Source organism: Natator depressus, chromosome 4 (genome assembly GCF_965152275.1).
Source record: "Natator depressus isolate rNatDep1 chromosome 4, rNatDep2.hap1, whole genome shotgun sequence".
NCBI classification, from domain to species: domain Eukaryota; kingdom Metazoa; phylum Chordata; order Testudines; family Cheloniidae; genus Natator; species Natator depressus.
In genome coordinates this window covers 38,553,058-38,576,913 of record NC_134237.1, presented here as the reverse complement: position 1 = coordinate 38,576,913, position 23,856 = coordinate 38,553,058, and the positions used below count along the sequence as shown (strand labels likewise).

The following is a 23,856-nucleotide window of genomic DNA, read 5'->3' as shown; positions in this document are numbered from 1 at the left end:
AACAAGGCTTCTGGGAAAGTCAAGAGATGAGATTTTATATCATGTTAAAATTGCAAAGGTGGCAGGAGGGGAATTTAAGCACAAATCTAATTTTCTTACCCTGTCATTTTGTGAAGTCTTCTGGATGAGTGTATTTTCAAAGTAAGGAAACTATTTTTCAGTTCTTGATAATGGAATTGCAGAGTTTCCTATCTTATTAAATATATGTAATTGTCTATACGGAGTGGTTCCCATGCATACAATCTTATTACATGATTTGGTAATGTATCACACCACTGTCCCCACCCTGCCATGCTAACATTATTCTTGGAAGTACTATCTCTGGAAGATGCTCTCTAATACTAATAAGAGTCGTACCAAAGATTCACACCTTACTGGATATACACTAAATAGTGGAATAGGGGTTATAGTTAGCTCAGAGATTGAGGTTTACAAATATCTGAGTTTTCAAGGGGGACCCATCACAGCTCTACTACTAGTAAAACATTGTATTTGGATCCTGGAAGAAGATGTGCTTATGCTGTAGTGAGCTTTCAGTTGTGTTAAAATAATGCCCTCTAAAAGTCTACCAGTAGGCCAGTCTTACTGTTATACAAAATAGTGCATTCACACCAGCAGTAAGGATTGTCTGCCAATATGCAGGGAGCACAAGTAATATACCTCATGAAAAAGTACTATATAGAGGCCAAAATTTTCAAAACCGAATGCCCTAAAAGTAGGTTCTTAAGTCCATATTTAGCTATGTATATAAATGTAGCCTGATATCAAGAAGTGCTGAGCACCCACAAAGCCCCTCAAAATCAATGGGAAGTAAAGGCACTCAGCATCTTTGAGATTGGGCAACTATTATTTAATGGTTTAAATATGGATTAGCCACCTAGGCTTGAAAAATTGGTCTTCGTATATTTTTGCACTTTACAGCACACAACAGAACATACTACAGATTCATAATATATAGTACCTAACCCAAATTTGTATCACTTACTAAAACAGCACTTTATGAAGTATAACAAACAGAACAGGTCTGGTTACAAGGGATACTTTGGTTGAACTGGCTACTTCTCTACCTAATACAAGTATTGCCAACCCCAAGCATTGAAAAGTCAAGAGTCAGGTCCTACAATCATGAGATTTTTAAGAATAATAGATGTGGTTGTCTTTATTTGGCTTCCAATTTTGAAGACTGTTATAAAAATAAAGGGAAGGGTAACCACCTTTCTGTATACAGTGCTATAAAATCCCTCCTGGGCAGAGGCAGAACCCTTTCACCTGTAAAGGGTTAAGAAGCTAAGATAACCTCGCTGGCACCTGACCCAAAATGACCAATGAGGGTACAAGATACTTTCAAATCTGGAGGGGGCGGGGGGGAACAAAGGGTCTGTCTGTCTGTGTGATGCTTTTGCCGGGAACAGATCAGGAATGCAGTCTCAGAAACTCTGTTAAGTTAGTAAGTAATCTAGCTAGAAATGTGTTAGATTGCCTTTTGTTTAATGACTGGTAAAATAAGCTGTGCTGAATGGGATGTATATTCCTGTTTTTGTGTCTTTTTGTAACTTAAGGTTTTGCCTAGAGGGATTCTCTATGTTTGGAATCTGATTACCCTGTAAGGTATTTTCCATCCTGATTTTACAAAGGTGATTCTCTTACCTTTTCTTTAATTAAAAGTCTTCTTTTAAGAACCTGATTGATTTTCCATTGTTCTTAAAATCCAAGGGTTTGGGTCTGTGTTCACCTGTACAAATTGGTGAGGATTTTTATCAAGCCTTCCCCAGGAAAGGGGGTGTAGGGCTTGGGGGGATATTTTGGGGGAAGACTTCTCCAAGTGGGCTCTTTCCCTGTTCTTTGTTTAACATGCTTGGTGGTGGCAGCATAGGGTTCAAGGACAAGGCAAAGTTTGTACCTTGAGGAAGTTTTTAACCTAAGCTGGTAAGAATAAGCTTAGGGGGTCTTTCATGCAGAGTGGGGTTCAGAGTGGGGAAGGAATCTTGACAAAGACTAAAGGCTTAATATTTTCAAGTTACAACCACAACCTAGAGGGCTAGAGAATTTCTTAAAAAAAGAAAAAGGAAAAAAGCAGAGATTCTCATTATTTACATTATTCCGTGAACTGGAGCTTTAAGAAAAAAACAGAAGATACCATGAGACTTGCAGTAGAGTCATGAGAGTTGGCAACTGTGCTACACTTCATAACATTTCAGTGACATCTTTTTGTGATAACACACACAGCACAGGTACAAATGAGTGCCTTTCCCAAGAAATGTGTGAGAGAGAGAAGTACTAGCTTAGGGAAGTGTGGTCAAGAGCTCTGAGTTGTTGCTTAGGAGCCAGAAATTCCTGAGTTCTTTAACCTGGACTATGACACTGACTCTTTCTGTGACTTTGGGTAGGCCATTGAGCTCTCTGCCCCTTCTGTGACAAGGGGACATTACTTTAATCCTCACCTCACCCCTCTGAGGTAGGTTATTACTATTTGCAAAGGTCTGGGAAAATGAAACGTGTTAGGTACATGTTAAATTAGTATTTCCCCAACTTGGTTTGAGTACCACTTCCCAGGGGGCAAGATATTAGAGCAAGATAGTGGGTTACAAGACTGTGAGCACCCCCCAGTATCCAAGCATGGTGCTGCCACTCTCTTCAGCACCCAGTAACCCCTGCAGGCTGTCAGCCTACCTCAGCAGATCTTCTGTGGCTGAGCCCTCTAGCTAGGTTACACTATACAAACCCCTACCAGGGTACAACAACTCAATCAGAAGAAGTTCCTTGCCCTTCCAAGCCAATTATAAATAAATGGTTTCTTACTCTTCTGGGGCTTAATCCCTTCTCTAGAATTGAATCAGCATTGTCACTACTGAACTCCTGCCACCCATTGTGGCAGCAAAGGACCATAACCCAGTCTGGTTCCTTTGGCTATAGCTGAAAGAACACTCACTCCACCAATTACCACCAGGAACTGCTTTGCTTGCAGCAAGCAGCTCCTTTTATCTTGGCCTGTTGGACCTTGATTGTCTGTTGCTCATCGTCAGCCCTTCTAGCTGCTGGAGGACCAGATCTCAATGGTTCCTAAAATGCCCTGGGATGCTTCTCTAGGGAGGCCTAATACTCACTTCTCCATTCAAATTAACAGAAATAGTATCTAGAAGGAATTCCATCCAACTTTCAGTCAGAGGGAGGATCATTATGATGCATGGGCTTTAGGATGGGATATTAAAAGGTTTACAGAATGAGGAAAGATAAGGGAGATCCCTCAACACCGAGGGTGGGGGAAAAGAAAATGAAGGTGGAGAAATGTTGAAACGAGGGATGCTGAAAAAAATGGCACAAATGCAAGATGTTGCAGCACTTGCAAGAAACTAGGTGGGGAAGGCCTAGATTTAAAGAGTGGGTACCTAAAAGTAGGCTCCTAAATCCTTACTAAGATGCCTAAATAAGTATCCCAATTTTCAAAAGTTCTGAGCACCCCTCAGAGGATGTTGTTGGGAGGAAGAGGCATAAAGCTGTATAATAATTTAGTATGGATAAAAGTTTTGCTACAGTATGGACTGCAAGATTGGTATAAATAAATGTACCTTTTATTTTTATTTTACAAATTATATGCAGTGTCATGTAATACTTGGCTACAAGAACATTTTTAGCAAAGTATTTAGTATCAGATTATTAAAATAAAGTGGACTTCTTAGATCCCCCCATCCATCCTTACTCTAAGCCATCCTTACACATGCAGGTGAAAGGGATTTTTATCCTTACTCTATGTAGAGATCAGGACTACCTGAGTTTTGGGTATTGAAGGCCTGGCCCACACACTGTTTTTGTATCAGCACAACTATTTCACTTAGGTGTGTGATTTTTTTTTTTTTTTAAATGAGAATAGTTATATCAGTACAACCCCAGATGTGGATACAGTGATAATTGCATAAAGGTGCCTTATTGTTTAGTTTATTTCCCTTCCCATATGGGAATAACTATAATGGTATAAACACTTTTATAACAGTAGCTATACTGCTGGATTGTGTCACTTTAACTCTACCAGTACAACTTTTGCACAGACAAACTCTTAGGGTTGTAAGATACCAAAAATGACGCACGGGGTAGCTGAATCAGTGGAGGTATTCACCGAGGGGAGAGGACAAGAAGTTCAACTCCCAGAAGCCTTGGCCCCTCAGCTAACGAGCTGACCACAAACAAATGTTTTCATGTTTTGAAACATTATCTATCCTCTATATAAGGTGCAAAGTTATGTTTAAAATGGTGCTGGTTAGTTACTAACATATTTTAAAGCATGACCATTTTTCCTAGTCTAGATATGCCCATTGTCTTTGCTTGCAGTGCACTCAGTGACATATATGACAGGGTGGATGAGCAAAGCATTAAATGGATTGGAATGCATGCGCACGCCTACAACCACACACGCACCCCTGTCTCCCTTACCTCAATGTGCGGAGGGGGAAGAGAAGGGGAGGATAAGGGACTATGTGACCTCTCAAGGGTCTTTCCAGCCCTCTACTTCTGTGATTCCATAATTAATTAAAATTGATAAATCAAGGAAAAGGAAACCTCTTACCCTGTCAGACTGTCTGAATTTTAAGTGCATAAAGATTGAAAAATCACAGTAAAGCATCTGAGTATTTGTTTTAAAGATATTTAGGGGTTGTAATAATTAAATCTAAGATCAAAATCTTCAAGGCCTGTCCAAGTTAAGAACACACAGAACCTTCCCTGCTTCTAAAAAGATGTTGCTTGTTAGCGAAGCTTTTTTTTACTGACAGTAGCTTACTCCATCAAAGCAAATTAGTTAAGTAGCACACTTCCCCATGCACAAATAAATAAATAGTAAAAATTGTTAAACAACTATTTATTTTAATTTAAACTAATCCTTTAGGTACTTAAACCCAAAAGCCAGCAGTTTCTCTGAAGTATCCACTGATCCACCCACTCCCCTAATAATAGAATATCAGAAAAGCACTGCTCATTAAAACTAGAAAGGAAGTGTGGACAGAGGTACCATTGTATAGAGAGAAACCAAACTATTAAGATAATTAAAATTAATATATGGATGTATAGGATACTGGCAAGTAGAGATGGAAAACTCCTGATAGGTCACTGAGTGTTAAAGTACAGAATGTCTTTTATGATGCTTAATATAAGAGCACATTTTGAATTCCTGTAGTTTTTTTGCATTGAAGAAGCATTATGTAGAAAAAGGAGTTAAATTCTGGTAGTACAGGACTAGAGGTAGGAAAACTGCACTCTCAGTTCTGTCACTGATTTGCTGTGTAAGCTTGTCAAGTCACTTAACCACTCAGTGCCACAGTTTCCTCATCTGTAATATGTGGATAATTAAGCTTACCTACTTCATGTCAGGTTTGTTTTTATGGAGGGTGTGGGTTAGGTTTAATTAATGTGCTTTGAGATCAGGTGAAAGTCACTATAAAAGTACATAGCATTATTGTTGTTATATGTGTGCAATAGGGCTGTCAAGTGATTAAAAAAATTAATCGCGATTAATTGTGCGATTAAAAAAACTAATCATGATTAATTGTGCGGTTAAACAATAATAAAATACCATTTTTGGATGTTTTCTACATTTTCAAATGTATTGATTTCAATTAGAACACAGAATACAAAATGTACAGTGCTCACTTTATATTTATATTTTTTTACAAATATTTGCACTGTAAAAAAACAATAGTATTTTCAATCCCTATTACAAGTGCTGTAGTGCAATCTCTTTATCATGACAGTTGAACTTACAAATGTAGAATTATGTACAAAAAAACCTGCATTCAAAAATAAAACAATATAAAACTTTAGAGCCTACAAGTCCACGCAGTCCTACTTCTTGTTCAGCCAATTGCTCAGATAAACAAGTTCGGTTACAATTTGCAGGAGATAATGCTGCCCGCATCTTATTTACAATGTCACCTGAAAGTGAGAACAGGCGCTAAAGATTCATATGTCCCTTCATACTTCAACCACCATTCCAGAGGACATGTGTCCAATGCATGTTCATTTTCATCATCTGAGTCAGATGCTGCCAGCAGAAGGTTGATTTTCTTTTTTGGTGGTTTGGGTTCTGTAGTTTCTGCGTCAGAGTGTTGCTCTTTGAAGACATCTGGAAGCATGCTCCACATCTTGTCCCTCTCAGATTTTGGAAGGCACTTAAGATTCTTAAACCTTGGGTCGAGTACTGTATCTATCCTTAGAAATCTCACATTGGTACCGTCTTGCGTTTTGTCAGATCTGCAGTGAAAGTGTTCTTAAAATGAACGTGTGCTGAGTCATCATCCAAGACTGCTATAACATGAAATATATGGCAGAATGCGGGTAAAACAGCAGGGGACATACAGTTCTCCCCCAATGAGTTCAATCACAAATTTAATTAACACATTACCAGCATGGAAGCATGCATGCATGGAAGCATGGTGGCCGAAGCAGAAAGAGGCATACAAATATTGAGCATATCTGGCACGTAAATACTTTGCAATGCTGGTTACAAAAGTGCAATGCGAACGCTCATTCTCACTTTCAGGTGACATTGTAAATAAGAAGCAGGCAGCATTATCTCCCGTAAATGTAAACAAACTTTTTTTTCTTGGCGGTTGGCTGAACAAGAAGTAGGACTGAGTGGACTTGTAGGCTCTGAAGTTTTACGTTGTTTTGTTTTTGAATGCAGTTATGTAACCAAAAAAAAATCTACATTTGTAAGTTGCACTTTCATGATAAAAAGATTGCATTATGGTACTTGTATGAGGTGAACTGAAAAATACTATTTCTTTTGGTTATCATTTTTACAGTGCAAATATTTGTAATAAAAAATAATATCAAGTGAGCACTGAATACTTTGTATTCTGTGTTGTAATTGAAGTCAATATATTTGAAAATGTAGATATACATCCAAAAATATTTAATAAATTTCAATTGGGATTCTATTGTTTAACAGTGCGATTAAAACGGCGATGAATCATGATTAATTTTTTGAGTTAATCACGTGGGTTAACTGGAATTGATCGACAGCCCTAGTGTGTAATAAATGAATATTTGGACAGCATGGCTGATATAAATGGATAGAGATGATATTTTCTAGGAATGTCACTAAGATTCAAAAGGATAGGGAAGGAAAATGTCATGCATAAAACATGATAGAATATAGTGATGATACCTAATATCACAACCTTATACAAAACATTGTGAGGCATGAAAGTAATTGGGGAAGGGAGGGGGGAGACAATCAACATGCTCTCAGTTGGCTGCAGAAGCCAGGATTTAGTAATCCTATCTGGCATAATGTGGGATGGATTTTCAGGGACCAGCCAGATAACTATTTTTGTGAATCCCAACTTGCTACTTGAAAATTTGCTGCTGTTAATTATGCTGATCAGAGGGTATTCAACATTTCAGCCACTACCACCAAGTTAAAGACTTTTTTTAATGGCTTGTGATTCTTGAGTCTTTCCTTATTATGTTTGGACAGGGGAGTAGCCAAGGCATGGAGCCAGGCTTACTTTGGAGAAGGCTCAGGCCCAGTGCTGCTGGATGAAGTACGTTGTACAGGGAACGAGCTGTCCATAGAACAGTGTCCAAAGAGCTCCTGGCGAGACCACAACTGTGGCCACAAAGAAGATGCAGGAGTTTCCTGCACACCTCTTACAGGTAGTCTACTGAGCAATTAGCATATTGATGATTAATTACAAACCCAGGATTGAGAGATTTGGAAGAGTGATATGTTTTAGAATGTTGGTTGCACTGAAGTCAAGCAACAGGCAGAAGTAAAATCTGTCAGCTCTGTCCTGCAGGACCAGCTGTAAGCATGTGTGAAACTTTCAACTACAGAAGGTCTTGCTGTTCAGCAAGATGCCTTTACATCTCAGTAACAAGTTGAGTAACCAGTCTCCCTTCTGTGCAGAAGGGGAAAGATCCATGTACAGTGGGTTATCCATACATGCATATCAGGAGCATAATCTGGCTCATATAAATTTACAACCATATGCTGCTCTCATTTTGTAACACTTCTTCCACCAACAACAATAGATATCTCAATGTGGAGTGAGGGCTGTTGTTTGGTTACCATCAAAAGGTCAGCATTTATCAACAGTCATTCTCCTGTGGTATATGAGATACTATAGTATTTTTCTATAAGTGGCATCTCAGCTCCCACTGTGTGGTGGAAGTAAGTGAATGTTGACTTTTTAATGGCAGTCATTTGGAAATAAATAGAATATACAAAGGAACGTGTAGAGCTACAGGTAAACTGTATATGTTGACATTGCACAGTTAAAGCCCAGTCCTGCAAACTATTCATGTGAGTAAAGTTGGGAGGATCAATGATTTAAACAATTTTCCATTGCACTTGAACAATTGCTACATATAAAGCATTGCACAGCTGACAGGTACATTATGGGGTTGGTTTTTTTTCACCTTCTGTTCAAACATTATTGCCAGACATGGTAGCCGTGTGGTCTGAACCAATACTGTAAATTTTGTTTTTACTTTTCCTGGGGAATAACAAGATAACTGCATCTTAAGCAGAACTGATTCTTGCTTTTTCTTACTTGCTAATGCCACAGATGGTGCAATAAGACTAGCAGGTGGGAAAGGCAGTCATGAAGGACGTCTGGAGGTACATTACAGCGGGCAGTGGGGCACAGTCTGTGATGACGGGTGGACTGAGATGAATACACAGGTGGTTTGTCGGCAGCTGGGATTTAAGTAAGATCCTTTTATATGAGACAACTAAACACTTGGTTTAGCAGTAGTGATAAACCTTTGCAAAATACTGTCTGTACTCCACAAACTATTAAATGTGCTGTGTTGCCCTTTTTCCCTAATAATCTCATGAGCATCAGTTTTGTATTGTGAAAAGCTTTGTATACTGCACTGCAGTAAGAAACAGAACACTGTACAAAAACCAAAAAGTAATTTCCTAAATGATTTATGATGCTGGTTGTTCTCAGATTTGGAAGAACATTAACACAGTGCTGCTCTGAGTCAGTTTGATCTGTTTATGCTGTTAAATGAGTAGAGGAAGAAATCAAGGGGAAGACTCTCATTGCCTTCACGGGGCTTTGGTCAGGCCTTTTGGGAGAATTCTTAATGGTCATTTTCAGGATGAGATGTGAGGAAAATTCATCCTTGAGATTAAAAGAACTTCATAGTTCAGCCATAACTTGATATTACTGAAGTTATAAACCTCCACCTACAACTGATGTATTTCATGGAGACACATTGCACTCATGGACCCTGATTCTTCTCTGCAGGATACCAGTAACTCCCATTCTCAATCTCAGTGAGAATCACTTTTACCTTGGAAGAGGAGAATTTTTGAAATATGTGCTATGTGCAAAAAATCTGAGCTGAAATCCATCAAGCTCCATCCTCTCTTCCTCCAGTCTCTTTTAGACATTTGTGGCCTCTTAACAGAAAGATCAGAAACTTTTTGTCTCAGTCTGAGACTTCAGTCTGAGATGGAGAAGTCCCTAGACATGCACCAAGTTCCTGTCTATCATCCTACTTGCTGGCTGAGGCCAAACACGCACATTCTGGAAAGAGAAGCTGCTTCACCATGCAAAACCAAAAGTCTGATTCTGCCAGTCTTTTGCCCATGGAACTCCCATTAAAGTCACTTAGGCTTACCCATGGTATAGGTATTTCTGTATCTAGCTCAAAAAAATTAACAGCCATGCTCTGGAACACAATTTTTTAAAATACATCTTTTACAAAACTCTCATTCCAATGTCATATTGTGTCTGGTTACAAATGGAATTTCTTTTACTATGTACATTGCCTTTCTCTTGCTTCATTTATTCACTCTCTGAAGTCATCATCCATTATTCATGATACAACAGAAAGGAATTCTGCTATCGTAATTCCAGGATTGTGGCATCTCCAAATAAATGTCCAAATGGAAGCTGAACTTTCTTTTGCCAGAGCTAAATTTGCCTGTTCTCTTTGTGCTTGAGAGCAGTCGGTTTTATCCATTCACAAAGAATAATTTCCTCTTTGGTGCTGAAGTATCATATCCCCTGTGCAGTATTGCTCATAAATTATGCATACATATTTGTTACACAGGTATGGAAAAAGTGCATCAGAAAGCTACTTAGAAGAGAGGACTGGGCCTATCTGGTTGGATGATGTCAGCTGCTCAGGAAAAGAATCAACCATTCTTCAGTGCTCAAAGAGAGAGTGGGGAAAGCATGATTGCAACCATCAGGAGGATGTCAGAATAACCTGTCACGCAGATAATGATAGCCATAGATTCTCACTGGGTAAGGCATTCTTTGTAACTAATAAATGTCAGCATTCCTCTGCCTAAAGATTCAAACAGAATGCAGCCTCTTTAAAGATGCTACAAATTTGAATCTCCACTTATTCTGCTGCCTGTATGTAGTTAAGCTGTTAATCCGTCAGAGGTAGGTATATGTGTATGTGAAGGGGGAGAGAAAGTTCTCCCTTTGAAGAGCACATGGAGCTGTTAAGGTTGCACATGGGAACATAAATATTCAGGGCATAAAGAAACAACGTTAATCTGTAATGCAGTGAATCCAGAGCCAATGAAACCTAAATCTGTGTCTGGATGGGTTTTTAGACCTAGTGAGCCCCTCCTGATGGTATACTGAGTTTCACTTAGTACTCTGCAAGTTGTAATGAACTGAAAGAATGATAAATCATTAGTAAACCTCCCTGTGGACTTAGGTTCTTGCACCCCATCTGAAAAGAGAGATTGGAGAAATAGAGGGCATTCAGAGATGGACAGTGAAAATTATTAGAAACATGGAATTATGTCCTGTATTATTAATTACCATTATCAGTCACTTGTATTACAGAAGAGCCTAGGAGCCACAGTCATGGACCGGGACCCTTTTGTGCAAGGCACTGTACAAACACAGAAGTTGTTTTCTGATGTAAAATATAGTTAAGTTGCATTAAAGAGAAGAAACATAAAATATTATGGTCAAGATTTTTAAAAATGTGTGCCTAAATATAAGTGCCGAAATCCATAAGTAGTCTGGCTATCAAAAATGTCACACATTGACTATCGTGGGAACTACAGTATCATTGCTCAATACTTTTGAAAACAAGGTTACTTATTTAGTTGGCTACATATGGATGTAAGAGCTTATATTTAGATACATATTTGTAAAATTGTTGCCCATATTTTTAAAAGTTTACCCAAGTATATTGTAGTAGTTGTTGAATCTTGGATTTTCAAAGGAACCTAAGGAAGTTAGGTCTCCAGCTCCCAGTGAATTCTAAAGGGATTTGGGTGCCTAACTCCCCTGAGTTAATTTCCTTTGAAAATCCCAGCCTGAAAGTTTGCCTTGTGAAACTAAAACATGGATTTACTGCTTTAAAGTGCTATCTCAGCTTGCAATAATACAGTATTTTACTACACTTTTCCACATCTTCAATCTTTTTCTTCTCTCTTCCTTCCTCTCTTCCCTTCAAAACCTCCTGCTCCCCAGACTCCACAAATAATTATTATTCTTGTGGTATCATACAACCAATGATTACATATGGGTGAGACTGCTACAGTGTGTTTGCTAGAAATAAACCCTCTAATAACGGGCATTCAAATCACGGCGGCTGTCTGCACAGATACAAACTATTTACGCTGCTGCATAATCCTAGCTGAACAAGATTCAGTTCACTTAAATATATCCAGAGGGTAACATTCTCGTATCCCCCTCAGTTCACCTGAAAGTCATATTAATTCCACACATCTAGACTTATTTGCTAAAATATACCAAGATGAGGTAACAATAAAATACATATATTTTATTGCTAAAATCTTCTGTACCTATCTGGATAATATGAGTATAATTTACACTAAAATCATGTTCTTCCAGAATAGCACACTTCATTACAACAGAAGAATAAAGAGGAGACTGAGATTTGCTGTAATGTTTCTGGTTTGACAGAAGACAAAGGCTATGTTGCTACTATTTGTTTCCTAACATTTGAGAAAGTATTAAATATTTCCTCTAAAAAGGAATTCAGTGGAGGAAAAGTATAAGAAAGAGTATTTTTAAATATAAACATTAAAGGGAGACAGACAACTGGTTTAAGACACAAACCAGATTTTTGTTAAAAAAAAAAATGCTCTGCAGATATTAATTTGTAATTCATTTTTTATTACACTTAACAAATTTGAGTTATGAATTTAAATGTTTCCCATAGAGTGGTGAGGAACCAATAACAACAACAAAATGGTTTTAGTATATGAGACCCCAAAAATGTAACTGACTAGAAACTAAGAGAAACTGAGCAATAAATGTAATTGTGCAGCCTAAGTTAATTGCAAAAAGGAAATATATGGTAAACTGTAAATAATAAAAAAAAATTGAAGTGAAAAACATTTTTATGCTAAAATAATTCAGTTTTAAAGCTTTTTCACTTTCAATAAGATAACTCTGGGTGAATTGAGCCCAATGACTAATGCCAAATTAACACTAGTTTTACTAAGAGCAAAATCTGGCCCATTATTTGCTCTCCCTCTTAGGTAGGCAGTAATTTTCACTGGCTTTCTAGCTAAGTTGTCTTCAATTTGTGGGAGAGTGAGGAGGAACAATAACTTGTCCAATTATTGGAAAGAACTCTAATGGAAAATATTAGGGATATATCAAGTACTACATACAAAAAGAAAAAAGAAAAGGAGTACTTGTGGCACCTTAGAGACTAACCAGTTTATTTGAGCATGAGCTTTTGTGAGCTACAGCTCACTTCATCGGATGTAGCTCATGAAAGCTCATGCTCAAATAAACTGGTTAGTCTCTAAGGTGCCACAAGTACTCCTTTTCTTTTTTCTTTTTACGAATACAGACTAACACGGCTGTTACTCTGAAACCTGTACATACAAAAAGATTGCGGAGATGATTCTCATTTACACAGAGTAAAGGGGCCTCAAGTTGAATTTATGCCTACTTTAAGGCCCTTGCACTGCCTAAGGGTTGAAAAAGGGCATTCGTGTAAATGAGAATTATACCCTTAGGGCTTTTTATGACACAGTTTTTTTGAAACTTGCAGTCTAAATACTCAGCTAGAATAATAATATATACAATTGGCCTTTGGGTAAGAGCACATAATTAGTAAAAATCTCAGTAATTCATATCAATAACTGGGAGACTGATTGATTTTGTATTATCAAATTTTCTGAATGAGAGTAAATGAACAAACATCATTTAAAAAAAGCCAAGGAAAATCTATAACCGAATATACTTTATTCAGTTGGACAAATGTATTAGTTTTAATGATGCTAATACTTCAGAGTATACTAGTCAACATGCTGGAGAATACTTTGTATAAGTAATGCATTTGTAGTAACATGGGCTAGTACATTTGTTGCTGGGCTGTAGGGTGAGCTTGGTGGGGGTGGTTTGTATGAGTGATTGTATTTATTGTTGAGGTTTAGCTAAATCCTCCTGTAAAAGTCCTCTATGAAGAATATGGTCTGCTCAAATGGGTATCGTGGGTGTAGTCTCATAACACAAGAATCAATCAGATTGTTCTCTACGGTTGGGGAAAGAACTGGGCTGTGTAAGTTCCAGTCAAGTTATAAGCTGTGTTACATATTTATATGTAATGGAAGAAACCGATGAACCCTACAATTTAAAGCATAAGGAGTACAGTGGTGCTTCATGATTTGTTGTAATGTATATAAAATGCTTCATGCTGCCTGCCATGACAAAATACATGAATACTTTAACAGATGATATCATTAAAGTAGAATCTTGTTGAACATAAGTGTCAGTTGACCCTATCCCTGGAATGTGATGAAATGACCTAAAATAATAGTTTTTGTTTCTACTGTTGTGTAACTTATTCCTAGGTCCTCCCATCAGGCTGATGGATGGTGAGAATAAGAAAGAAGGACGTGTGGAGATTTTTATCAATGGCCAGTGGGGCACAATTTGTGATGATGGATGGTCTGATAAGGATGCAGCTGTGGTCTGTCGACAGCTTGGCTACAAGTAAGAAAAATCCTTCAACTGTTCTTCAGGTTATCTGATTACCATATCTGACTGCATAAAGTTTGTGCAACTGAGTATTACCTGACTAGGTAATATTTGTCTGCTTAGTATACTTTACTCTGCTATCTGTGAAATATACAAAAGTAAAGCCTGCTACAATTTTACTACTTCTTCATAAGGAAGCTAATATGCCTCAGAAAAAGGGCAGTAACGCCAAAGCATAATTGTCTTTACTAAGCTCAGCTAACAACTGAAGTGTAGGTTAAAAGCAGTTATTGAAAAATCTGTTTAATAAAACCAAATATTTTAAAATGACTAAACTGCGGTATAAATACGATATTTAACTTGTTATTTATGTGGCTATTCATATTATCTACGCACAATAGGCCAAATTCTCATTCACACTCAACTTCTGTGAGTTGCACCGATGTAACTGAGAAGAGAATTAGGCTCAACATATCTGCTCAGTATTCTTTCCTGCTCTGAACTATTTTAACCTTACTTCTTTGATTATAACTGAGCTTGGTTTCCAGTCTTCCTAAAGCACTAACAAAGTTCAAGGAAATGATTTGCCACATCCTTCAGGAATGGAAAGATAATGGAAACAAGAAGAAAATTAATATTTAAAAGAATGCACTGGGGTGTAGCCTAGAGTTGAGTAGTAGAGATAATGACCATTCATGTTAACAGAAATGATTTTCTGTATCTGTGAACCTTCGAGATTCTTTGGCTTTTTAATTTTATTTTTATTGTAATTATTATTTCTGGGTTTTGGTGATAAATGACAATTATCTTAATTTATATAACACCTTTAATCTCGAAAGATTTTAAACTGATGCACATGGACATAATTTATCTGTCACCTGAAATGTAGCCATGTTTGGGGTGAAACAAAGGGTAATATTTAACAGTTCAGTGTAACGTTACACGTTAGAAAAGGAAAGGTAGTACAGAATGCGTTTCCCAGTGAAACTACAGAAAAGAGTTACTTATGGTCAAGACAATAAAACCAGCTTTGAATTTGGCCAGACTGTTCGGGATAGGGTGACCAGATGTCCCAATTTTATAGGGACAGTCCCGATTTTGGGGGCTTTTTCTTATATAGGCACCTATTACCCTCCATCCCCTGTCCTTATTTTTACACTTGCTATCTGGTCACCCTAATTAGGGACAATGATCTTACTCATGCAAAGAGCTCAATGTAATTGTTTATTGATCACAAGTAGTTTTTATAAACTGTGGTTTTATTAATATCTATGTGCTGTGATCTTGAATGACCTCAAATAGTTGTGAAGTCTTAAGTGGTTTTAATGACTAACTTGGTTTTCTATCTAGTTCAAAAGATAGCAACTCCAGCAGCACACTGCCCAGTGCCACCAGACATGGGCATTGCTTTAGTACTGACTCAGAGGTAAGAGTGGTAGCCACTGAATCAACAGCACTGAGAGGTTTTTTGTTCATTTACTGACTGGCCTGACCCTGCTTAGTTTGTGAGATTTGAAGGGATCATAAAAGGAGCCTGGCTGCAGGGTACATGATAATAACTTGAATAAGCCTGCTGAAATAAAATAACAGAGCTAACAGGAAAAAATATTTAATTAAAAAAATTGCAACTTTTATATGCCACTGGTGAACAAAGCCACTCAATCAGCCTTCCACCGCTCATTAGACATTTCTTGTTGGGGCATTAGGAATCAAGGTAGGTGTGATGGCCAAGGACAGACTTATAAATAGTAGTGCTAATAAGATCTGAAAATAGTCCAGAAAAGGCTGTTTTGCTTTAAGTGTTTTTTTCAAATAACTTCCAAGCTAAAGAACCTTATAGATTTGTATTATTTCCTACTGAGTCATTTAGTCTGCTTCTTCCTCAGCCTACTCAGACGCACAGGCTTTTCATATTTCTGTCACAGATGCACCAAACCCACTCACTCATCCCCACATTCCATTTTTAAGCCATTTCAAAGACAGATAGTTGGATTCTCAATTTATATCCTGTCATTACAGGGGTTCAGAATTAAGGAAGATAATATAGTAGGGTACATATCAAGTGAAGGACTTGGGCCAGAGTACAAATCTTGGATATATGGGGATTCTGATAATTGGGAGAGTCAGCCAGCATACTTGGAAGTCTGCGCTGAGGGCTGTTTTCTTATTCCTTGCTTGTTCAGTAAATGGTGACAGGTACACTCCAGGAGCTTGACTTTGCTCTTATGTGCAGCCATGTATGTGAGAACAATCAGGTCTGAGGATTTTACTGCATATATTTGTTTGCTCTGATTCAGACTTCAGTCTGAGTGCTGATTTGAGTGTCTCATTACAAGGTTAGGATCTTCTATTTACACACCTATGTTCGAAAATTGGGCTCTGTGAGTGCTGCTTTTTAGAGACAAAAACTAGTCTTTTTCTGGAAAATGTTGGCAAAGAGCTAAATACTGAAGCTGACATCAATTTTCATTAAGAATGACCATGGAACTAAAAGTTCATAAAGAGGTATTATTTTCCACTTACATAACTGTGATTTACACTTACAGCACTGCTACTGGGAAACTTAGGGTGTCTGACTTTACATTTTTTTTTCTGGAAAATGTGAAGCCTGTAAATCATACATACATATTTTTGACTCAGGCCAGCAGGGGAGTGGAGATTTCCTTAAAATGCAGACTTGTGCAACAGAGAGTAAAACAAATGAATTAATAGTTGTACTGCATATATTGCTCCCAAGGTTAACAAGGAACTATGTTTTTATTTTTTACAAAATACTGCTTTGTAACATTAATAACCTTTTAATTAAGATTTGTTTCTGAAGTTGAATCTGGAAACCCAAGTTGGCAAGATGTCTAGGCCCCACTTAATAGTACTCTTAAAGATCTGTCATTAAGCCAACTTGCATACTTGTAGATTAATGTTAGTAGCAGAAAAACAATCTGAAGAACATTAGAAAGCCATCCTCCTAACGGGAAAAGCAGTTGTGAAATAAAAAAAAAAAATTAATGGTGGCTAATCAAAACACACTTAAAACTGAAAGAACATGCACCTTTCGTGGAGCATTACTTAATGTCTGACAAAGACTAGCAAGTAGAGTAATTTTATGGATGGGGGAAAAGGATAGAAGAGAGATGTTTTAGAAACTCTTATGCTTGTTGAGCAAGTTAATTGGCATGATGAAAATTCTAAGATATTTGGAGCTCTTTTCTGGAAGAACTGGGTTATGAATATATAAACATATACGAAATGAAGATTAGGGTATTTTTTCAGTACAGTTTTGGTAATGTAGCAGAAACTTCCATTCAACCTTTTCCATGCAGATTTTCTATGTGGGAGGACAGGTTTTTGTCCTTGTAAGGTATTCATTAACTGGAACATCAGTATATACCACTGTGCGCCTATGCGCTTGGTGGGTCTAGTCTACCATATTGGAGTACAGATCCCTGCTTTTTATCTGTTTTTCTTTTACATACCAGCTTGATAATGAATGAGAAACAGTTTAAAATATTTAATTTTAATGTTTATTTCTAATGGTTAAGCCTACCATATATTTGATTAATGTATTGGGATCTTAATATCAAAATGTATTTTAGCAAAAGCTTTGTAATTCACTTTCAATGCATGGTTATACTCCCAGTCTACACTATGGAACAAATTTTGGTCTCAGTTTCTCTGGATTTACACTAGTGTAATAGAGATCAGATTTTTTTTCCTTTTATATTTCTGTACTGAACCATTTTAGGTTTCTTGGGGGATGGGTGGGCTTGTACTCCTGCTGCTAGCCTGAGCCGCTGCCTATACCCCACTATTTTTAGTGCACTAGCTCAAGCGGAACTAGCGTGTGTCCATCTACCCATGCCACAAAGCACCTTCCCAGACGCTGTGTAGACATACCCTAAGTGCAACAGCAATCCCGGTGTGGTGTTTTGTTGCTTTTTGCTTTAAATATAAAGGCATTAATTTTTTATCATATTTTGTTTTTTCAGCCTTCAGCCATTGCTCTCTGACTGAAGACAGAGGCTGGAGGTCACTCTACTAATGCTGTCTGGAGCACAGCAGTAAGGACAATTGATAGAAAGGACAGTTTTTTAAACACTATATTCAGGTGCAAAAATGTGCGCACACACACACACACACACATATATATATTAATTTTCCACAGGGGTGGGGGTGTGTGTGTAAATAAGGAAAATATACATGCAAATGGCAACTTGTAATTCAGTGTAATTTGGGTGCCTAACTCCCTTAGGCTCCTTTGAAAATCCCTGACTCACTGTCTCCAAAAGAAATCCTTAAGAGGAAGATTGAGGGGGGACAGTGTTTATTAGCTGATTCAGTATCCAAATATGGCTGTTCCTTCCCCTTCTGCTCTGCACCAGACACTATTAACTAGGTGACCTACACACCCTGCTTCAATCAGTAAATGATAGCAGGTTTCAGAGTAGCAGCCCTGTTAGTCTGTATCCGCAAAAAGAAAAGGAGTACTTGTGGCACCTTAGAGACTAACAAATTTACTTGAGCATAAGCTTTCATGACCTACAGCTCACTTCATCGGATGCATGCAGTGGAAAATACAGTGGGGAGATTTATATACACAGAGAACATGAAACAATGGATGTTACCATACACACTGTAACAAGAGGGATCAGGTAAGGTGAGCTATTACCAGCAGGAGAGTGGGGGGCGGGGGCGACTTTTGTAGTGATAATCAAGGTGGGCCATTTCCAGCAGTTAACAAGAACGTGTGAGGAACAGTGGAGGTGGTAGGGGGAATAAACATGGGGAAATAGTTTTACTTTGTGGAATGACACATCCACTCCCAGTCTTTATTCAAGCCTAAGTTAATTGTATCCAGTTTGCAAATTAATTCCAATTCAGCAGTCTCTCGTTGGAGTCTGTTTCTAAAGTTTTTTTATTGAAGAATTGCCGCTTTTAGGTCTGTAATCGAGTGACCAAAGAGATTGAAGTGTTCTCAGTTGACATCTGATTTGTGTCCATTTATTCTTTTACGTAGAGACTGTCCAGTTTGACCAGTGTACATGGCAGAGGGGCATTGCTGGCACATGATGGCATATATCACATTGGTAGATGCGCAGGTGAACGAGCCTCTGATAGTGTGGCTGATGTGATTAGGCCCTATGATGGTGTCCCCTGAATAGATATGTGGACACAGTTGGCAACGGGCTTTGTTGCAAGGATAGGTTTGCTCCAACCCCTCAGACAGAGACAAACAACTACAAGATCTCTATCAAGCATTCTTACAACTACAATACCCACCTACTGAAGTGAAGAAACAGATTGACAGAGCTAGAAGAGTACCCAGAAGTTACCTATTACAGGACAGGCCCAACAAAGAAAATAACACAATGCCACTACCCATCACCTTCAGCCCCCAACTAAAACCTCTCCAACGCATCATCAAGGATCTAAACCTATCCTGAAGGACGACCCATCACTCTCACAGATCTTGGGAGACAGGCCAGTCCTTGCTTACAGACAGCCCCCCAACTTGAAGCAAATACTCACCAGCAACCACACACCATACAACAAAAACACTAACCCAGGAACCTATCCTTGCAACAAAGCCCGTTGCCAACTGTGTCCACATATCTATTCAGGGGACACCATCACAGGGCCTAATCACATCAACCACGCTATCAGAGGCTCGTTCACCTGCACATCTACCAATGTGATATATGCCATCATGTGCCAGCAATGCCCCTCTGCCATGTACATTGGTCAAACTGGACAGTCTCTACGTAAAAGAATAAATGGACACAAATCAGACGTCAAGAATTATAACATTCAAAAACTAGTCGGAGTACACTTCAATCTCTTTGGTCACTCGATTACAGACCTAAAAGTGGCAATTCTTCAACAAAACTTCTTCAGAAACAGACTCCAACGAGAGACTGCTGAATTGGAATTAATTTGCAAACTGGATACAATTAACTTAGGCTTGAATAAAGACTGGGAGTGAATGTGTCATTCCACAAAGTAGAACTATTTCCCCATGTTTATTCCCCCTACCACCTCCACTGTTCCTCACACATTCTTGTCAACTGCTGGAAATGGCCCACCTTGATTATCACTACAAAAGGTCGTCCCCCCCCCCCCGCTCTCCTGCTGGTAATAGCTCACCTTACCTGGTCACTCCTGTTACAGTGTGTATGGTAACACCCATTGTTTCATGTTCTCTGTGTATATAAATCTCCCCACTGTATTTTCCACTGCATTCATCCGATGAAGTGAGCTGTAGTTCACAAAAGCTTATGCTCAAATAAATTTGTTAGTCTCTAAGGTGCCACAAGTACTCCTTTTCTTTTTAAATGATAGCAGGGTATGAAAACAGAAAATAGAAGATCAAATTAAAATCACACATATGTATTAAAGAAATGTATGTACTGCAATTAGTGTCCTACTCAAAAGAGCAAGGACTGGGGCCTTTTGAACTAATTAACAGGATTTCCCAATTAACAGATATCTCCATTTTAATAGTAATGCCCCTGCAGAGCTCATCATGTTACTGTATAAGGCCATGAACCTGGGAGGAACTACTGAGATAGTGATTGAGGCCCAGAGCCTCAGAGGTATTTAGATGCGTAAGTGCCACTGATTTCACTAAATACATCTGAGGCTCTGGGGCCAACCCTGCTGCCTGTCCTGGGGCAACTGTGAGATACCTGCTCTGGTGACCCAGCATGTGTAGCTGGAGTGGAAGGTGGTAATTAAGTAATATATACACTTTCTGATAAAGATGGACTGAAAGCTGTTGTTACAGCATATTCTTGCACAAAACTAAGACCTAAATAACATTAAATATCCAGATTTCCCAATGAGTGGAATTACTTTCCCCATTAAGCAGTACTGTTTGTTGTTGAGCATCATTAGACTTAAGTCTGTTCCCTGGGAGACGTCCTTTTTAAAACAATTTTTTGATTAAGCAAGTGTCGATAAAGTGGAGTGCACTGAATAAACTCCCATGCATAGAAATGATCAGTGTGGCAGCCTGCACCAGTGCATGGCAACAGAAAAGTTTGTTAAAACGGTGTGGAAGAGCTCCCTTGAAACAGGCTACTCATACTGATACTTCTGATGCTTTGGCAGCTATACTCTTTGCGCCAATGAATAATCTAATCTCTCTCTCTCCTTCTCCTTCATATTTCTTCTTAAAAACTACTACTTTTGCCTCCATATCTTTTTGTGTGCAAACTATTGACTTGTATGTTGTATTGTTTTGTGTGAGATTTAGATTTTAAGCTCTTTGGGGGGGTGTGGACTTAAGTATTTAATAAAACACTATGAGCACAATGACACACCGTAAATAATAATTATTCCTAGGAGAAGGGTTTAGCAATGAAAGGTGGTAATTCACAATCAGGTAAATTAATTTACCCTGAAGAACTGTAGGAAAATACCTCACTAAACATTACTAGATGCTCTTGACAAAGTTTTCTTAAAGGCAGATCCCCAAAGAAGATACGATTTTGCAATAAAAGCCTGGAATTTGTCACTGTTTTGTGATACTTTATATGTACACATCAGCTCCCCACAGAAATCAGGGAGTTTGTATGTTCCTTGTGTCTGGGTCTGCAATCAGTATAATTGTTCGGAGAGGTGTAGGGGGAGGATTTGGAACACACTGTTTGTGGTTAACAAGTTAAACAAATCATTCTAAACCCATTATGTAAAGATTGTCCTATTATGCTTCCAAAGTCAGCGAGGCTTTGTCTTATCTGGCATGTACGTTCAGGTCATACAAATTAAAATGTCTAGGGACAGCTTGACCTTGTGCTACCAACTCTGCCAGCTGTCTTCTAAAATTTTCTTTTGCAGATTTTTGCAATTCACTTATTTTATTCTGCATTCCCTTTTTATTCCTCCTCTTTAGTGTGTTGTCAAAAATCCACACAGGGAATATAGATGTGCATATTCAAGTCTGAAAAGAGAGGAACATTTCACCCACCACTCTCCAGTCTAAATTATATGGACATTCGAGATCTTTGACCCCTGATCCAGCCATGTTGTGCTGCTCTCCAGTGGAAGGGGATTCTTCCATTACTATGGAATCCCCAGCTGGTGCAGAGCCTGTGCAGCTGCTTCTGGGCTACTCCCTCCCAACACGGGGGGGTGTTACTTATTTTGCTGCCTCATTTGGTATTATTAAACATCCCTGTTTGAAATGTTAATCTGCACAAATGCACTTATGCTTCTCACTGGACATGCAGTTATCCCTTTGGACAGATAATAATGTCCTACTTTTCAAAATGAAGCCTTAGGTTATGTCTACACTGCAGTAAAAGACCTGCAGCACTGCCATGGCTGGCCCAGGTCAGCTGACTCGGGTTCACAGGGCTCAGGCTGTGGGGTTAAAAATTGCAATGTAGACGTTTGGGCTCCAGGAGGAGCCCAGGCTCTGAAATCCCGTGAATGGGGGTAGGCCTCAGGGAAGGGTATGTCTACACTGCAATTAAAAACCTGCAGCTGGCCCCATGCCAGCTGATGTGGGCTCCTGGGCTCAGCTGGGGGGCTGTTTAATTCTGGTGTAGATGTTCTGGCTTAGGCTGTGGCCTGAGCTCTGGGACATTCCCACCTTGCAAGGCCCTAGAGCCAGGGTACCAGCCCAAGCGTCTTGAACTGCAATTAAATAGCCCATTAGCCCAAGCCTGAGTCAGCTGACCCGGGCTCTGAGACTCCGTACCAAGGATTTTGTATTGCCGTGTAGATGTAGTATACCTTAGTTGAAAATATATGCACATGGTATAATATAACAATACCCTACAGCTCTATAGCACTCAGTACATTGTTTCAGAGTAACAGCCGTGTTAGTCTGTATTCGCAAAAAGAAAAGGAGTACTTGTGGCACCTTAGAGACTAACCAATTTATTTGAGCATAAGCTTTCGTGAGCTACGAAGTGAGCTGTAGCTCACGAAAGCTTATGCTCAAATAAATTGGTTAGTCTCTAAGGTGCCACAAGTACTCCTTTTCTTTCAGTACATTGTATTTCAACAAAACGACACTAACTTTCATTTTACTAATCTGCAAACCTGTAATTCTCTCACTCACACAGAGTGTTCTTGTGTGCTCACCCACTTCTCAGCAAAGCCAGCAGGGATGTCTTAGATCTCTAATACTTCATAGAGTTATACACAATACACTACAGAACATTTACTAATACACTATGAAGCTTTATTATAAGTAATTAAAAATGAACTGTATCTGTCACTTAAATGAACAAAGTGGATGCTGAGATGAATTATTCTTGCTTTTTTATTGTTCACTCGCTTGCTAATTTGCAAAATTCAGTCATTTACAATGGGCCTTCCAGTTATTAGTGAAATGCTACTGTATTGCACATAATCTGTAAGGATCAGACTTTCAAACCCTAATAAGATGCCTTAAATCCCACAAATGGATTCTCAGCCTGACACCTATCCATATAAATGTCTGTCTCATGTACCTAAATGATGTTTTCATCATCCCAAGTTCAGGATTTGGACATCCTATGAAAGAACTCATATTTCAAAATGGGCTTCACACAAGTTTTTTAGTGGTGATTACAGATTTAGGGCCCAATACTTCAAGATTTTGCATGCCCTCAACTGCTACTGAAGCACTTTGCAGAAATGGGCCCTTATGAAGCTAAATTAATCTCTGGTGTAACTCCATTGATTTCAATGGAGTTACACCTGGGATAAAGTTGACGAACTCCATCTAATCTAAGGATATCTGTAATGCCCATGACTGTAGTCTCTAATATTTTGATTAAAGCTTGGCTAAATTGATAGATAGATAAACTACCTACCTCTGGTGGCACAAAGACAGCATAGCAGCTCCTTACTAGTTATTAGTATGGGACATGGCCTGGGCTGGAAAAGATCCAACTCTGAACTTTACTCTTTGCAAAAG

At 38.6% G+C, this 23,856-nt stretch overlaps 1 protein-coding gene across 2 annotated transcripts in view; it reads left to right on the top strand.

Moving 5' to 3' along the window:
• The window catches only part of PRSS12 (serine protease 12), a 67,718-nt gene that overhangs the window by 21,094 nt on the left and 22,768 nt on the right, over positions 1-23,856 (top strand). For both annotated transcript variants that reach the window (XM_074950788.1, XM_074950787.1), the window contains 4 exons: positions 7,469-7,647; positions 8,562-8,703; positions 10,063-10,259; positions 13,820-13,961. In XM_074950788.1, the coding sequence (XP_074806889.1) occupies positions 7,469-7,647; positions 8,562-8,703; positions 10,063-10,259; positions 13,820-13,961 (660 nt within the window). The remainder of the gene's footprint in view (positions 1-7,468; positions 7,648-8,561; positions 8,704-10,062; positions 10,260-13,819; positions 13,962-23,856) is intronic.